The sequence below is a fragment of the Coregonus lavaretus genome (genome assembly GCF_964263955.1).
Source record: "Coregonus lavaretus genome assembly, contig: HAP1_SCAFFOLD_416, whole genome shotgun sequence".
NCBI classification, from domain to species: domain Eukaryota; kingdom Metazoa; phylum Chordata; class Actinopteri; order Salmoniformes; family Salmonidae; genus Coregonus; species Coregonus lavaretus.
The window spans coordinates 96167-114468 of NW_028166633.1; the positions used below are offsets into that span (position 1 = coordinate 96167).

Genomic DNA, 18302 nt, shown 5'->3' on the forward strand with positions numbered 1-18302 from the left:
ACCGCCCGGGCAACGAAGGAGTGGCTTCGTAAGAAGCATTTCAAGGTCCTGGAGTGGCCTAGCCAGTCTCCAGATCTCAACCCCATAGAAAATCTTTGGAGGGAGTTGAAAGTCCGTGTTGCCCAGCAACAGCCCCAAAACATCACTGCTCTAGAGGAGATCTGCATGGAGGAATGGGCCAAAATAGCAGCAACAGTGTGTGAAGACTTACAGAAAACGTTTGACCTGTGTCATTGCCAACAAAGGGTATATAACAAAGTATTGAGAAACTTTTGTTATTGACCAAATACTTATTTTCCACCATAATTTGCAAATAAATTCATTAAAAATCCTACAATGTGATTTTCTGGATTTTTTTTCTCTCAATTTGTCTGTCATAGTTGACGTGTACCTATGATGAAAATTACAGGCCTCTCTCATCTTTTTAAGTGGGAGAACTTGCACAATTGGTGGCTGACTAAATACTTTTTTCCCCCCACTGTAGCTCAATGACCATATGGGTTTTTGGATATTCCTGTAGCTTCCTCTCAACTTTCACTAGTAGGCTATTCAAGCTAGTCTCCTGTTACCACAAGTCAACGAGAGGAAAAAGCCTGGAGGTAATGTTGAAGCTTTCAAATGGGAATGACATTTTAACAAAATGGTGGAAATAAAGAAAATGTTTCCTATAGACTTCCGTGTCCTGACAAGAGATCACAGAAACTCTGTTTCAAATATGCACCTTCATCACAATCCTCCTCTCGGAGATGATTGCCACAATGTTTATTTTCAAATACAAATTGAAATTAAGCAAATGTCCCACAAACCCCAAAAAACTTTGTTTGTCAAAATAAGATAATTAACACAAATCAGAAGTGGGATTTGAAAACACTTTTCATACTAACTGAATTTCTGTAAACAATGATAAATGTAATTTATTGAATCTTTTGTACAGCTTAGATTACGTTTGATTACAATAAAAAATCAGAGCCATGTGTTTAGAGAGTTGGGCCATTGAGGTTCCTGCATTATGATGCATTTACACGACATGTTAGAATCCCCATTAACGTTACATGGGGAATATTTAAATAATGCTATGAAACTGAATGTCTAGAATTAGAACATAAAACATGATAGTTGGCCCAACTCTCTACATATATGGCTCTGAAATAAACTATTGATGATACAGATATTATTAGTAAATGTTCAAAATGCTTTTTCTTAATTGCATGTACATATATAAAAAGTGACTTCATACCATTTTTTTTTTTATTTTTTTTTATGATTATTTTGTGCAAAATGCTTTAGTAAACTATAATTTTGGCATTTATGAGAACTCTTAAATTGGTTGAAACAAAAAAAGGGAAAGAGAACTAAGAAATCATGGACAATTTCAAAACCCCCCTGGAAATATTCCATGGCTACGTCCCAATATATTGGGAATATCACTGGTCAAACCTCTGGTCAAAAGTAGTGCACTATATAGGGAATAGGGTGCCATTCTCTGGTCTAAAGTAGTGCACTCTATAGGGAATAGGGTGCCATTCTCTGGTCTAAAGTAGTGCACTATATAGGGAATAGGGTGTCATTCTCTGGTCTAAAGTAGTGCACTATATAGGGAATAGGGTGCCATTCTCTGGTCTAAAGTAGTGCACTATATAGGGAATAGGGTGCCATTCTCTGGTCTAAAGTAGTGCACTATATAGGGAATAGGGTGCCATTCTCTGGTCTAAAGTAGTGCACTATATAGGGAATAGGGTGCCATTCTCTGGTCTAAAGTAGTGCACTATATAGGGAATAGGGTGCCATTCTCTGGTCTAAAGTAGTGCACTATATAGGGAATAGGGTGCCATTCTCTGGTCTAAAGTAGTGCACTATATAGGGAATAGGGTGCCATTCTCTGGTCTAAAGTAGTGCACTATATAGGGAATAGGGTGCCATTCTCTGGTCTAAAGTAGTGCACTATATAGGGAATAGGGTGCCATTCTCTGGTCTAAAGTAGTGCACTATATAGGGAATAGGGTGCCATTCTCTGGTCTAAAGTAGTGCACTATATAGGGAATAGGGTGCCATTCTCTGGTCTAAAGTAGTGCACTATATAGGGAATAGGGTGCCATTCTCTGGTCTAAAGTAGTGCACTATATAGGGAATAGGGTGCCATTCTCTGGTCTAAAGTAGTGCACTATATAGGGAATAGGGTGCCATTCTCTGGTCTAAAGTAGTGCACTATATAGGGAATAGGGTGCCTTTTGGGACTCACTCCATTATGTTTTTCGTGCCCCACATTACTTAATAAATATCCGTCGTCCATCTGTACTGCCGCGTTCAAGTGCTAGTCGGAACTCTGAAATGTCCGACTTGCTAACTGGTTGAACGCAGCACGTGTATAACTACAACCAGTTAGCAAAGTCGGACATTTCAGAGTTTCCTAGTTTCCACTAGCACGTGAACGCGGCATAATACTGTGCAAAATTATTGGTTCAGGAAGTGCAAGCAGTTCAGCCGAACCGACCCGACCAATCAAACAACGTCTCCTTCTGCAAGATTCTATCTGGCGAGCTCCAATTAGCTAAGGCTGATACGTGGTTGGTGAGTTGACCAATGGCAACCCAACGCTGGATTTTGGTGGACTAGAGGCAACGGGCAAAATTAAGGCGTTAAATTATAGTCTTACAGGCAAAAAAGCATGACCACACTTCCAACAGCGCTGGTGTGAATAGTAGGGGAGATCAATAACACAAAAATACCCTTCAAAATAAGTTTCTGAAAAACATACGTTTTTTGCACATCTGAACAGTTACATTGTGTGTATAAGTAATACCACTAAGCAGTAACTCCAAATGACTGCAGTTTGAATAACGCGACTGATTTTCAACCCTTCTAAACAGCTCACGGCTCATTGGTTAACCAGCTTTCATTATCACTGTGTTAAAGCCTTCCTGCCTGGCTTCGGTCTCCTCTTGGTAATATGTTTTGGTTGTCAAAAGGAAGAGAACCCATCTGAAGAGATAGAATTGACACCCTTTTTTTTTACAAAATCAGTTATCTGGTTTGTACCTTGGATTTCTGATGTGACAGAATAAAAAGTAAAACACTAAAATACACTTTGAATGCCACTGTGATGAAGACAAGGCTCCTTGTAGAATGAAGGAATGTGCTAATTTTTACAGAAGAAAGTAAATCTATGAAAGGCTGCTAAATAGCATAGAATATGGTCAAGAAGCGCAAAACATCCATTGTCCATTCATGGGTAATTATGCTAATAGTAACACCTTCAAAAAGGACAGTAGCAAAGTCCTAGTTTAAACCACTTTCAGCTTAGACTGCGGTTTGAGATTTTTTCTAAATATTATTGACATTTATTAAGAAGATAGGGAAAAAAAAAAAAAAAAAAAGTTGATTTTGACGGATTGCTGAACAAGAGGACGGGCAGTGAAAAACAATTAGATTTGTCTGTGAACCATTAGTACAGGCGAGTCTGATTAGCCTTTAGCCAGAGTCATTCATTTGTTACGGAGCATGGCTTTGCGTCCGTGGTTGCACCTTTACAATGCATATGAAACACCAGTCTGTAGCCCAAACCTTTACAAATTAAAAGACCTATTTTACCAGAAAAAAATCAATACAAAAATTCTAGTGCATATTTGTGGGTTCTCTTAAAGGGTACACACAAATTAACCATCATGAGTGAGGAACTATGAAAACTTTGAAAATAGTTCAAAAATAAAACCTATTTAATCTATAAAACACGTTTGTCACAGAAAATAGATGATTTGCAGTATGTTTCAGATGAGATGGAGGTCATTACCAACAACTAAATTAACAGGGATATTTTTAGGTGTGCCGCAGAATTATATCTCCCATCAAGGTGTGCCACGGTTTTAAAAAAAGGTTGGGAACCACTGAGATAGATGGCTGTTTTGTCTGTGTCCCAGATGGCACCATATTCACTATATAGTGCACTACACCAGGGCTTATAGGACTCTGGTCAAAAGTAGTGCACTGTATGTAATAGAGGGCCACTTGGGATGCAGACTTTATGAAGAGGATGAAACCAGAACATATGGTGGGCAGCAGACCCTCAGGCTACAATCTGGCAGAATCAGACAACCAACTCCTTTCTGCTTGGCTCAGCTCGGCTTGGAATCTTTGCGGGGGGGGGGGGGGGGGTTTTGGGGATATTACAGGTCTTCGTCCCCGATCCCCTCAAAGGCGTAGTTGCCATGGAAATCGTTGCCGCTGACGTCGTTGGCCGAGTTGGAGGCACTGATCCCTCTGAGTGACACAGAGCTCAGCTTGGTCTGAGAGGAGAGAGAGACAGGGGGGAGAGAAAGGGGGAGAGAGGAGAGAATGGGGGAGAGAGAGACAGGGGGGAGAGAAAGGGGGAGATGGGGGAGAGAAAGGGAGAGAAACAGACAGAGGAGAGAAAGGGACAGAGAGAGACAGAGGAGAGAAAGGGGGAGAGAGAAGAGAAAGGGGGAGAGAGACCGAGAGAAGAGAAAGGGGGAGAGAGACAGAGAGAAGAGAAAGGGGGAGAGAGACAGAGAGGAGAGAAAGGGGGAGAGAGAGAGAGAAGAGAAAGGGGGAGAGAGGAGAGAAAGGGGGAGAGAGAGACAGAGGAGAAAAAGGGGGAGAGAGAGGAGAGAAAGGGGAGAGAGAGAGGAGAGAAAGGGGGAGAGAGAGAGAGAAGAGAAAGGGGGAGAGAGGAGAGAAAGGGGGAGAGAGAGACAGAGGAGAAAAAGGGGGAGAGAGAGGAGAGAAAGGGGAGAGAGAGAGGAGAGAAAGGGGGAGAGAGAGAGAGAAGAGAAAGGGGGAGAGAGGAGAGAAAGGGGGAGAGAGCGACAGAGGAGAAAAAGGGGGAGAGAGAGGAGAGAAAGGGGGAGAGAGAGAGAAGAGAAAGGGGGAGAGAGAGAGAAGAGAAAGGGGGAGAGAGAGAGACAGAGAAATAAAGAGCAGATGGAGAGACAGGGTTAGAAACAGGGTTGGAGCAACAGACACTTTACATTTCCATATTGACCCCATGACACCTAAAGCAGACTGTATAGATATCCTCTGACTCACTGTTAATGGTGATTCTGATTCCCTGTTAATGATGATTCTGATTCCCTGTTAATGATGATTCTGATTCCCTGTTAATGGTGATTCTGATTCCCTGTTAATGGTGATTCTGATTCCCTGTTAATTATGTTTCTGACTCCCTGTTAATGGTGATTCTGATTCCCTGTTAATGATGATTCTGATTCCCTGTTAATGATGATTCTGATTCCCTGTTAATGGTGATTCTGATTCCCTGTTAATGATGATTCTGATTCCCTGTTAATGATGATTCTGATTCCCTGTTAATGGTGATTCTGATTCCCTGTTAATGGTGATTCTGATTCCCTGTTAATGATGATTCTATATGTAATTCTATGGACTCAACATTCAACCTGAGGCTTTTGGAGATCAAAGCAGAAGCGTTACTCACTGAGAGTTTGACAATCTGTTCTTGGTTTGGGTCAGGGGTGTCCTGCAGAGAAGACAAGAAGGAAAAACAAATGTCCCAACATGTCAAAACTTGTTTCATTTTAACAGGGAAGACCTATTGAGACCTAGGACTCTTTTACAAATGCACCCTGCATATACACAACATGAATATACACATTATACCCAAACTATCTACACCTATATAGATCTATCTATCTATAGATGTATCTAAATCAAATACGGCGAAGACAACAGGTGTAGACCTTACTGTGAAATGCTTACTTACAAGCCCTTCACCAACAACGCAGTTCAAGAAATTGAGTTAAGAAAAATATTTAATGAATAAACTAAAGTAAAAAATTAAATAAAAAGTAACACAATAAAATAACAACAACGAGGCTATATACAGGGGGTACCGGTACCGAGTCAATGTGTGACAGTTTCTTGGGCCTTCCTCTGACACCGCCTGGTATAGAGGTCCTGGGTAGCAGGAAGCTTGGCCCCAGTGATGTACTGGGCCGTACGCACTACCATCCATCTATCTATCTATCTATCTATCTATCTATCTATCTATCTATCTATCTATCTATCTATCTATCTATCTATGGATATGGATATGAGGTTATTTGTGATGTTTTATTTGTGCTTCCCATGACTGTGCTTTTGTATTTTAATATATACACTACCAGTTAAAAGTTTGCACACACCTACTCATTCAAGGGTTTTTCTTTATTTTTACTATGTTCTACATTGTAGAATAATAGTGAAGACATCAAAACTATGAAATAACACATATGGAATAATGTAGTAACCAAAAAAGTGTTAAACAAATATATTTTATATTTCAGATTCTTCAAATAGCCACCCTTTGCCTTGATGACAGCTTTGCACACTCTTGGCATTCTCTCAACCAGCTTTATGAGCTAATCACCTGGAATGCATTTCAATTAACAGGTGTGCCTTCTTAAAAGTTAATTTGTGGAATTTCTTTCCCTCTTAATGCGTTTGAGCCAATCAGTTGTGTTGTGACAATAATAATAATAATAATATGCCATTTAGCAGACGCTTTTATCCAAAGCGACTTACAGTCATGCTTGCATACATTATTTTTTTTTTTTTGTGTATGGGTGGTCCCGGGGATCGAACCCACTACCTTGGCGTTACAAGCGCCGTGCTCTACCAGCTGAGCTACAGAGGACCACAAGGTAGGGGGGGTATACAGAAGATAGCCCTATTTGGTAAAAGACCAAGTCCATATTATGGCAAGAACAGCTCAAATAAGCAAAGAGAAATGACAGTCCATCATTACTTTAAGACATGAAGGTCAGTCAATACGAAACATTTCAAGAACTTTGAAAGTTTCTTCAAGTGCAGTCGCAAAAACCATCAAGCGCTATGATGAAACTGGCTCTCATGAGGACCGCCACAGGAATGGAAGACCCAGAGTTACCTCTGCTGCAGAGGATAAGTTCATTAGAGTTACCAGCCTCAGAAATTGCAGCCCAAATAAATGCTTCACATAGTTCAAGTCACAGACACATCTCAACATCAACTGTTCAGAGGAGACTGTGTGAAACAGGCCTTCATTGTCGAATTGCTGCAAAGAAACCACTACAAAAGGACACCAATTAGAAGAAGAGACTTGCTTGGGCCAAGAAACACGAGCAATGGACATTAGACCGGTGGAAATATGTCCTTTGGTCTGGAGTCCAAATTTGAGATTTTTGGTTCCAACCGCCGTTTCTTTGTGAGACGCGGTGTGGGTGAACGGATGATCTCTGCATGTGTAGTTCCCACCGTAAAGCATGGAGGAGGTGGTGTTATGGTGTGGGGGTGCTTTGCTGGTGACTTATTTAGAATTCAAGGCACGCTTAACCAGCATGGCTACCACAGCATTCTGCAGCGATACGCCATCCCATCTGGTTTGGGCTTAGTGGGACTATCATTTGTTTTTCAACAGGACAATGACCCAACACACCTCCAGGCTGTGTAAGGGATATTTTACCAAGAAGGAAAGTGATGGAGTTCTGCATCAGATGACCTGGCCTCCACAATCCCCCCGACCTCAACCAAATTGAGATGGTTTGGGTTGAGTCGGACCACAGAGTGAAGGAAAAGCAGCCAACAAGTGCTCAGCATATGTGGGAACTCCTTCAAGACTGTTGGAAAATCATTGCAGGTGAAGCTGGTTGAGAGAATACCAAGAGTGTGCAAAGCTGTCATCAAGGCAAAGGGTGACTATTTGAAGAATCTCAAATATAAAATATGTTTTGATTTGTTTAACTCTTTTTTTAGTTACTACATGATTTCATATGTGTTATTTCATAGTTTTGATGTCTTCACTATTATTCTACAATGTAGAAAATAGTAAAAATGAAGAAAAACCCTGGAATGAGTAGGTGTGTCCAAACTTTTGACTGGTACTGTATATTAAATGGTAATCTATATCTATGTATCTATCTATACAGTGGGGAAAAAAAGTATTTAGTCAGCCACCAATTGTGCAAGTTCTCCCACTTAAAAAGATGAGAGAGGCCTGTAATTTTCATCATAGGTACACGTCAACTATGACAGACAAATTGAGGAAAAAAAATCCAGAAAATCACATTGTAGGATTTTTAATGAATTTATTTGCAAATTATGGTGGAAAATAAGTATTTGGTCACCTACAAACAAGCAAGATTTCTGGCTCTCACAGACCTGTAACTTCTTCTTTAAGAGGCTCCTCTGTCCTCCACTCGTTACCTGTATTAATGGCACCTGTTTGAACTTGTTATCAGTATAAAATACACCTGTCCACAACCTCAAACAGTCACACTCCAAACTCCACTATGGCCAAGACCAAAGAGCTGTCAAAGGACACCAGAAACAAAATTGTAGACCTGCACCAGGCTGGGAAGACTGAATCTGCAATAGGTAAGCAGCTTGGTTTGAAGAAATCAACTGTGAGAGCAATTATTAGGAAATGGAAGACATACAAGACCACTGATAATCTCCCTCGATCTGGGGCTCCACGCAAGATCTCACCCCGTGGGGTCAAAATGATCACAAGAACGGTGAGCAAAAATCCCAGAACCACACGGGGGGACCTAGTGAATGACCTGCAGAGAGCTGGGACCAAAGTAACAAAGCCTACCATCAGTAACACACTACGCCGCCAGGGACTCAAATCCTGCAGTGCTAGACGTGTCCCCCTGCTTAAGCCAGTACATGTCCAGGCCCGTCTGAAGTTTGCTAGAGTGCATTTGGATGATCCAGAAGAGGATTGGGAGAATGTCATATGGTCAGATGAAACCAAAATATAACTTTTTGGTAAAAACTCAACTCGTCGTGTTTGGAGGACAAAGAATGCTGAGTTGCATCCAAAGAACACCATACCTACTGTGAAGCATGGGGGTGGAAACATCATGCTTTGGGGCTGTTTTTCTGCAAAGGGACCAGGACGACTGATCCGTGTAAAGGAAAGAATGAATGGGGCCATGTATCGTGAGATTTTGAGTGAAAACCTCTTTCCATCAGCAAGGGCATTGAAGATGAAACGTGGCTGGGTCTTTCAGCATGACAATGATCCCAAACACACCGACCGGGCAACGAAGGAGTGGCTTCGTAAGAAGCATTTCAAGGTCCTGGAGTGGCCTAGCCAGTCTCCAGATCTCAACCCCATAGAAAATCTTTGGAGGGAGTTGAAAGTCCGTGTTGCCCAGCGACAGCCCCAAAACATCACTGCTCTAGAGGAGATCTGCATGGAAGAATGGGCCAAAATACCAGCAACAGTGTGTGAAAACCTTGTGAAGACTTACAGAAAACGTTTGACCTGTGTCATTGCCAACAAAGGGTATATAACAAAGTATTGAGAAACTTTTGTTATTGACCAAATACTTATTTTCCACCATAATTTGCAAATAAATTCATTAAAAATCCTACAATGTGATTTTCTGGATTTTTTTTCCTCATTTTGTCTGCCATAGTTGACGTGTACCTATGATGAAAATTACAGGCCTCTCTCATCTTTTTAAGTGGGAGAACTTGCACAATTGGTGGCTGACTGAATACTTTTTTTCCCCACTGTATATTAAAATATAAACACACAGTCATGGGAAGCACAAATAAAACATCACAAATCACCCAGAAAAACAGTTACATTCCTCCACAAATAAGTCCCCAATCAATACTTTAAACTGCCCGAATGACACCAGAACAAGATCAAAATGTATTTTGAATTTTGTTCCACCAATACGGTGCATTAAAAACTAACACCAGATCCTTCCAATTCAAACAGCCAAATGTTAGCCTGGGTTCCAGTCTGTTTAGCTATCGTTCCACTACTTGTCATGCATGAATGTTTGGTATGACACGGAGTACAAGGAGTGGAAACGTTAGCACAAATCAGGCTCCGGATTTCAAGCTAACAAAATGCAAATTTTATGATCATAGTCCCGTGCAGTTCCTGTTCTCACCAGTAGAGGGGGGGATTTCACAGCTTGCTGACTTTCAGACCGGTGGAGGGAGCCGTTGGGACGTTTCCTCAGCATCTGCCAGAGATAACACACACAGGGAAATGACAAACTGGTGTTCGAGGAGAGCTTAGACATGCTGGGTGTTATATGGACAGTGTGTCTGTACCATCACAAACAATACAACTACCAATAACTAGTGTCTGATAGTGTTGCTGCCCATATGGAAGTAAGACTGTGGGGCCCACACACACACAGACACACACAGAGAGACACACAGAGAGACACACACAGACACACACACACAGACACACACACAGACACACACACAGACACACACACAAACAGACACACACAGACACACACAGACACACACACACAGACACAGACACACACACAGACACACACACACACACACACACACACAGACCCACACAGACACACACCCAGACCCAGACACAGACACACAAACACAGAGACAGACAGACACACACACACACACACACACACACACACACACACACCTTCTTGATGCTGCCTCCTGATTTCTTGACCATCAGCTCATCTACCATGGACTGAAGACAGATGCTCATCATGATCGCCTGAAGACACAAAGCAGAGCTTTAGATCCAAGAGACACACACAGTAACTCTAGAGACACACTGGATTTCATTCACAAACTCTCTGTGACCCCAGACTGACCCCTGACCCCTGACCTGTGGGCTGGTGATGGTGACCCACTGGAGGCGGTCTTTGCTCATCAGGTACTCGAAGGCCAGCTCCAACTTCAGGTCGCACTTGGCTGAGCAGGGGGAGGGGGAGGGGGAGGGGGAGGCTGTGCCATTGGCTACCGGGAATTGCTGTGGAGGGAGGGAGGGGGGGGTTACTATGCTGGCTTTCAAGCATCATCATCATCATCATCATCATCATCATCATCATCATCATAATAATCATCATCATCTCCTGCCTCTCCCGCTCCCTGCTCCCCCACGGTCATCATCATCATCATCATCATCATCATCATCATCTCCTGCCTCTTCCGCTCCCTGCTCCCCCACGGTCATAATCATCATCATTATCATCTTTCCAACTCCTCATAGAAATGAAACATCAAGTCCTCCCTATCCCTTCTCCTCAACACGATATCAGGCTGTATTATCTGTAGACAGGGTCAGGCTGTGTAGGGATCCTGAGTGGCGCAGTGGTCAAACGTTTCGGGTAGCCTTCCACAAGCTTCCCACAATAAGTTGGGTGAATTTTGGCTTCCCACAATAAGTTGGGTGAATTTTGGCCCATTCCTCCTGACAGAGCTGGTGTAACTGAGTTAGGTTTGTAGGCCTCCTGGCTCGTACACACTTTTTCAGTTCTGCCCACAAATGTTCTATAGGATTGAGGTCAGGGCTTTGTGATGGCCACAACAATACCTGACTTTGTTGTCCTTAAGCCATTTTGCCACAACTTTGGAAGTATGCTTGGGGTCAATGTCCATTTGGAAGACCCATTTGCGACCAAGCTTTAACTTCCTGACTGATGTCTTGAGATGTTGCTTCAATATAGCCACATAATTTTCCTTCCTCACGATGCCATCTATTTTGTGAAGTGCACCAGTCCCTCCTGCAGCAAAGCACCCCCACAGCATGATGCTGCCACCCCCGTGCTTCACGGTTGGGATGGTGTTCTTCGGCATGCAAGCAACCCCCTTTTTTCCTCCAAACATAACGATGGTCATTATGGCCAAACAGTTCTATTTTTGTTTCATCAGACCAGAGGACATTTCTCCAAAAAGTACGATCTTTGTCCCATGTGCAGTTGCAAACCATAGTCTGGCTTTTTTTGTGGCGGTTTTGGAGCAGTGGCTTCTTCCTTGCTGAGCGGCCTTTCAGGTTATGTCGATATAGGACTCGTTTTACTGTGGATATAGATACTTTTGTACCTGTTTCCTCCAGCATCTTCACAAGGTCCTTTGCTGTTGTTCTGGGATCGATTTGCAGATTAGGAGAGAGGGGGAGAGGAGAGAGGGGGAAAGGAGGGAGGAGGGGAAGAGAGAGAGGATAGAGGAGGGGAGGAGAGGAGAGGAGGGGGAGGGGGAGAGGAGAGGAGGGGGAGAGGAGGGGAGGGGAGGAGGGGGAGGGGAGGAGGGGGAGAGGGGAGGAGAGAGGGGGAGTGAGGATAGGAGAGAGGGGGATAGGAGAGAGGGGGAGGAGAGAGGGGGAGAGGAGAGAGGAGAGGAGAGAGGGGGAGAGGAGAGGGAGAGGAGAGAGTGGGAGGGGAGGGGGAGAGGGGGAGAGGAGAGAGAGGAGAGGATAGGAGAGAGGGGAAGATAGGAGAGAGGGGGAGAGGGAGAGGAGAGAGGGGGAGGGGAGAGGGAGAGGAGAGAGGGGGAGATAGGGGAGAGGAGTGAGGGGGAGAGGGAGAGGAGAGAGGGGGAGGGGAGAGGGAGAGGAGAGAGGGGGAGATAGGGGAGAGGAGTGAGGGGAGAGGAGAGGAGAGGAGAGGAGTGAGGGGGAGAGGAGAGGATAGGAGAGAGGGGGAGAGAGGGGGAGGGGGAAAGAGGGGGAGAGGGAGAGGAGAGGATAGGAGAGGAGTGAGGGGGAGAGGAGTGAGGGGGAGAGGAGAGGAGAGAGGAGAGAAGAGGAGGGGGAGGAGAGGAGAGAGGGGGAGAGGAGAGGAGAGGCGAGAAGGAGAGGGGGAGAGGAGGAGAGGAGGGGAGAGGAGAAAGGGGGAGAGGAGGGGAGAGGATAGGAGAGAGGGGGAGAGGAGGGGGGAGAGAGGAGGGGAGAGGAGTGGAGTGAAGAGAGGAGAGAGCAGAGGATAGAGGAGGAGAGGGAGAGAGGGGGAGAGGAGGGGAGAGGAGTGAGGGGGAGAGGAGAGGAGGGAGGGGAGAGGAGAGAGGGGGAGAGGAGAGAGATTAGGAGAGAGGGGGAGAGGAGAGAGGGGGAAAGGAGGGAGGAGGGGAGAGAGAGAGGATAGGAGGGAGGGGGAGGAGAGGAGGGGGAGGGGGAGAGGAGAGGAGGGGGAGAGGAGGGGAGGGGGAGAGGAGGAGGGGGAGGGGAGGAGGGGGAGAGGAGAGGAGAGAGTGGGATAGGAGAGAGGGGGAGAGGAGAGAGGGGGAGAGGAGAGGAGAGGAGAGGAGAGGAGGATAGGAGAGGAGAGAGGAGAGGAGAGAGGAGAGGAGAGAGGGGGAGAGGAGAGGAGGAGAGGAGAGGAGGGAGGGGGAGGAGAGGAGAGGAGAGGAGGAGGGAGGAGAGGAGAGGATAGAGGAGGAGAGGAGAGGAGAGAGGAGGGAGAACCACACTTGCAGAAGAAGTGACCCGCTAGGACCTCTCCAGGTAAAAGCACTGATGTAGGATCAGCTAACCTTCCTTATATCCTAACCTAAACCACTATGGTAAGGGGGATGCAAAACTAGCCATTTATCAGTCTCCTCTAGGAGCACCATCACTCTAGAGTAACCATAGATCAGTCTCCTCTAGGGGCACCATCACTCTAGAGTAACCATAGATCAGTCTCCTCTAGGGGCACCATCACTCTAGAGTAACCATAGATCAGTCTCCTCTAGGGGCACCATCACTCTAGAGTAACCGTAGATCAGACTCCTCTAGGAGCACCATCACTCTAGAGTAACCGTAGATCATTCTCCTCTAGAGCACCATCACTCTAGAGTAACCTTAGATCAGTCTCCTCTAGGAGCACCATCACTCTAGAGTAACCGTAGATCAGTCTCCTCTAGGAGCACCATCACTCTAGAGTAACCGTAGATCAGTCTCCTCTAGGAGCACCATCACTCTAGAGTAACCGTAGATCAGTCTCCTCTAGGGGCACCATCACTCTAGAGTAACCATAGATCAGTCTCCTCTAGGAGCACCATCACTCTAGAGTAGCCATAGATCAGTCTCCTCTAGGATCACCATCACTCTAGAGTAACCATAGATCAGTCTCCTCTAGGAGCACCATCACTCTAGAGTAACCATAGATCAGTCTCCTCTAGGGGCACCATCACTCTAGAGTAGCCATAGATCAGTCTCCTCTAGGATCACCATCACTCTAGAGTAACCATAGATCAGTCTCCTCTAGGGGCACCATCACTCTAGAGTAACCGTAGATCAGGCTCCTCTAGGAGCACCATCACTCTAGAGTAACCATAGATCAGACTCCTCTAGGGGCACCATCACTCTAGAGGAGAATAGACTAACTTTATGTTGGGGTGGGTTACTTACAGAAGAAGTGACCCGCCAGCACCTCATGCGTGTGACCTTGAAGCTCCCCTCTTTCATCTGTTCATTGGGCAGCTTGACCTGGAAGTTGAGCTCGTTGTTCCCAGCGGAGACGATCACGTGACAGCCCTTCTCCGGGAAGTCTGTCACGCATGGGTCAAACTGAATGTAGCCAAAGTACTTCAGCGTCTGGCATAGCCTGATGAACTGGAGAGAAACGAAGAGAACATGAAGCACTGCAAAATCATTTCATATACACTGTATATACAGCAGTATGTGGACATCCTTCAAATTAGTGGATTCGGCTATTCCAGCCACACCCTTTGCTGACAGGTGTATAAAATCGAGCACACAACCATGCAATCTCCATAGACAAACACTGGCAATAGAATGGCCTTACTGAAGAACTCAGTGACTTTCAGCGTGGCACCGTCATAGGATGCCACCTTTCCAACAAGTCAGTTCGTCAAATTTCTGCCCTGCTAGAGCTGCCCCGGTCAACTGTAAGTGCTGTTATTGTGAAGTGGAAACGTCTAGGAGCAACAACGGCTCAGCTGCGAAGTGGTAGGCCACACAAGCTCACAGAACGGGACCGCCGAGTGCTGAAGCGCGTAGTGCGTAAAAATCGTCTGTCCTCGGCTGCAACACTCACTACCGAGTTCCAAACTGCCTCTGGAAGCAACGTCAGCACAAGAACTGTTCATCAGGAGCTTCATGAAATGGGTTTCCATGGCAGAGCAGCCGCACACAAGCCTAAGATCACCAGGAAGAATAATGGTCTGGGGCTGTTTTTCATGGTTCGGGCTAGGCCCCTTAGTTCCAGTGGAGGGAAATCTTAACGCTACAGCATACAATGACATTCTAGACGATTCTGTGCTTCCAACTTCGTGGTAATAGTTTGGGGAAGGCCCTTTCCTGTTTCAGCATGACAATGTCCCTGTGACATGACAGAGTACAATATGTGGATGATAGCTCCTCCTCCACTAGACAGCTGGTGGAGACAGTATACATTACAGCTGGTGGAGACAGTATTACATTACAGCTGGTGGAGACAGTATTACATTACAGCTGGTGGAGACAGTATTACATTACAGCTGGTAGAGACAGTAATACATACAGCTGGTGGAGACAGTATTACATTACAGCTGGTGGGACAGTATTACATTACAGCTGGTGGAGACAGTAATACATTACAGCTGGTGGAGACAGTAATACATTACAGATGGTGGAGACAGTATTACATTACAGCTGGTGGAGACAGTAATACATTACAGCTGGTGGAGACAGTAATACATTACAGCTGGTGGAGACAGTATTACATTACAGCTGGTGGAGACAGTAATACATTACAGCTGGTGGAGACAGTAATACATTACAGCTGGTGGAGACAGTATTACATTACAGCTGGTGGAGACAGTATTACATTACAGCTGGTGGAGACAGTAATACATTACATTACAGCTGGTGGAGACAGTAATACATTACATTACAGCTGGTGGAGACAGTAATACATTACATTACAGCTGGTGGAGACAGTAATACATTACAGCTGGAGGAGACAGTAATACATTACAGCTGGTGGAGACAGTAATACATTACAGCTGGTGGAGACAGTATTTCATTACAGCTGGTGGAGACAGTAAATACATTACAGCTGGTGGAGACAGTAATACATTACAGCTGGTGGAGACAGTAATACATTACAGCTGGTGGAGACAGTAATACATTACATTACAGCTGGTGGAGACAGTAATACATTACAGCTGGTGGAGACAGTATTACATTGCAGCTGGTGGAGACAGTATTACATTACAGCTGGTGGAGACAGTATTACATTACAGCTGGTGGAGACAGTATTACATTACAGCTGGTGGAGACAGTAATACATTACAGCTGGTGGAGACAGTAATACATTACATTACAGCTGGTGGAGACAGTATTACATTACAGCTGGTGGAGACAGTAATACATTACAGCTGGTGGAGACAGTAATACATTACAGCTGGTGGAGACAGTATTACATTACAGCTGGTGGAGACAGTATTACATTACAGCTGGTGGAGACAGTAATACATTACAGCTGGTGGAGACAGTATTACATTACAGCTGGTGGAGACAGTAATACATTACAGCTGGTGGAGACAGTAATACATTACAGCTGGTGGAGACAGTAATACATTACAGCTGGTGGAGACAGTAATACATTACAGCCTGGTGGAGACAGTAATACATTACAGCTGGTGGAGACAGTAATACATTACAGCTGGTGGAGACAGTAATACATTACAGCTGGTGGAGACAGTAATACATTACAGCTTGGTGGAGACAGTAATTACATTACAGCTGGTGGAGACAGTAATACATTACAGCTGGTGGAGACAGTAATACATTACAGCTGGTGGAGACAGTAATACATTACAGCTGGTGGAGACAGTAATACATTAGCAGCTGGTGGAGACAGTATTACATTACAGCTGGTGGAGACAGTAATACATTACAGCTGGTGGAGACAGTATACATTACAGCTGGTGGAGACAGTAATACATTACAGCTGGTGGAGACAGTATTACATTACAGCTGGTGGAGACAGTAATACATTACAGCTGGTGGAGACAGTATTACATTACAGCTGGTGGAGACAGTAATACATTACAGCTGGTGGAGACAGTAATACATTAACAGCTGGTGGAGACAGTAATACATTACAGCTGGTGGAGACAGTATTACATTACAGCTGGTGGAGACAGTAATACATTACAGCTGGTGGAGACAGTAATACATTACAGCTGGTGGAGACAGTAATACATTACAGCTGGTGGAGACAGTATTACATTACAGCTGGTGGAGACAGTAATACATTACAGCTGGTGGAGACAGTAATACATTACAGCTGGTGGAGACAGTATTACATTACAGCTGGTGGAGACAGTATTACATTACAGCTGGTGGAGACAGTAATACATTACAGCTGGTGGAGACAGTAAATACATTACAGCTGGTGGAGACAGTAATACATTACAGCTGGTGGAGACAGTATTACATTACAGCTGGTGGAGACAGTAATACATTACAGCTGGTGGAGACAGTATACATTACAGCTGGTGGAGACAGTATTACATTACAGCTGGTGGAGACAGTAATACATTACAGCTGGTGGAGACAGTAATACATTACAGCTGGTGGAGACAGTAATACATTACAGCTGGTGGAGACAGTAATTACATTACAGCTGGTGGAGACAGTAATACATTACAGCTGGTGGAGACAGTAATACATTACAGCTGGTGGAGACAGTATTACATTACAGCTGGTGGAGACAGTAATATACATTACAGCTGGTGGAGACAGTATTACATTACAGCTGGTGGAGACAGTAATACATTACAGCTGGTGGAGACAGTAATACATTACAGCTGGTGGAGACAGTATTACATTACAGCTGGTGGAGACAGTATTACATTACAGCTGGTGGAGACAGTAATACATTACAGCTGGTGGAGACAGTAATACATTACAGCTGGTGGAGACAGTATTACATTACAGCTGGTGGAGACAGTAATACATTACAGCTGGTGGAGACAGTAATACATTACAGCTGGTGGAGACAGTAATACATTACAGCTGGTGGAGACAGTAATACATTACAGCTGGTGGAGACAGTAATACATTACAGCTGGTGGAGACAGTAATACATTACAGCTGGTGGAGACAATACATTACAGCTGGTGGACAGTTATTACATTACAGCTGGTGGAGACAGTATTACATTACAGCTGGTGGAGACAGTAATACATTACAGCTGGTGGAGACAGTAATACATTACAGCTGGTGGAGACAGTAATACATTACAGCTGGTGGAGACAGTATTACATTACAGCTGGTGGAGACAGTAATACATTACAGCTGGTGGAGACAGTAATACATTACAGCTGGTGGAGACAGTATTACATTACAGCTGGTGGAGACAGTATTACATTACAGCTGGTGGAGACAGTAATACATTACATTACAGCTGGTGGAGACAGTATTACATTACAGCTGGTGGAGACAGTAATACATTACAGCTGGTGGAGACAGTAATACATTACAGCTGGTGGAGACAGTATTACATTACTGCTGGTGGAACAGTATTACATTACAGTGGTGGAGACAGTAATACATTACAGCGGTGGAGACAGTATTACATTAC

At 44.5% G+C, this 18302-nt stretch overlaps 1 protein-coding gene across 1 annotated transcript in view; it reads right to left on the minus strand.

The window, feature by feature from the left end:
* Window positions 1–718: 718 nt before the first annotated feature.
* Window positions 719–18302, minus strand: part of LOC311114489 (sorting nexin-17-like) — a 69292-nt gene continuing 51708 nt past the window's right edge. The window contains exons 10-15 of the mRNA XM_084189731.1: window positions 14117–14320; window positions 10616–10759; window positions 10424–10501; window positions 9903–9977; window positions 5447–5488; window positions 719–4280 (exon numbers count right to left, since the gene is read on the minus strand). Coding sequence (XP_084045857.1) covers window positions 4161–4280; window positions 5447–5488; window positions 9903–9977; window positions 10424–10501; window positions 10616–10759; window positions 14117–14320 — 663 coding nt within the window. The 3' untranslated portion in view covers window positions 719–4160. The remainder of the gene's footprint in view (window positions 4281–5446; window positions 5489–9902; window positions 9978–10423; window positions 10502–10615; window positions 10760–14116; window positions 14321–18302) is intronic.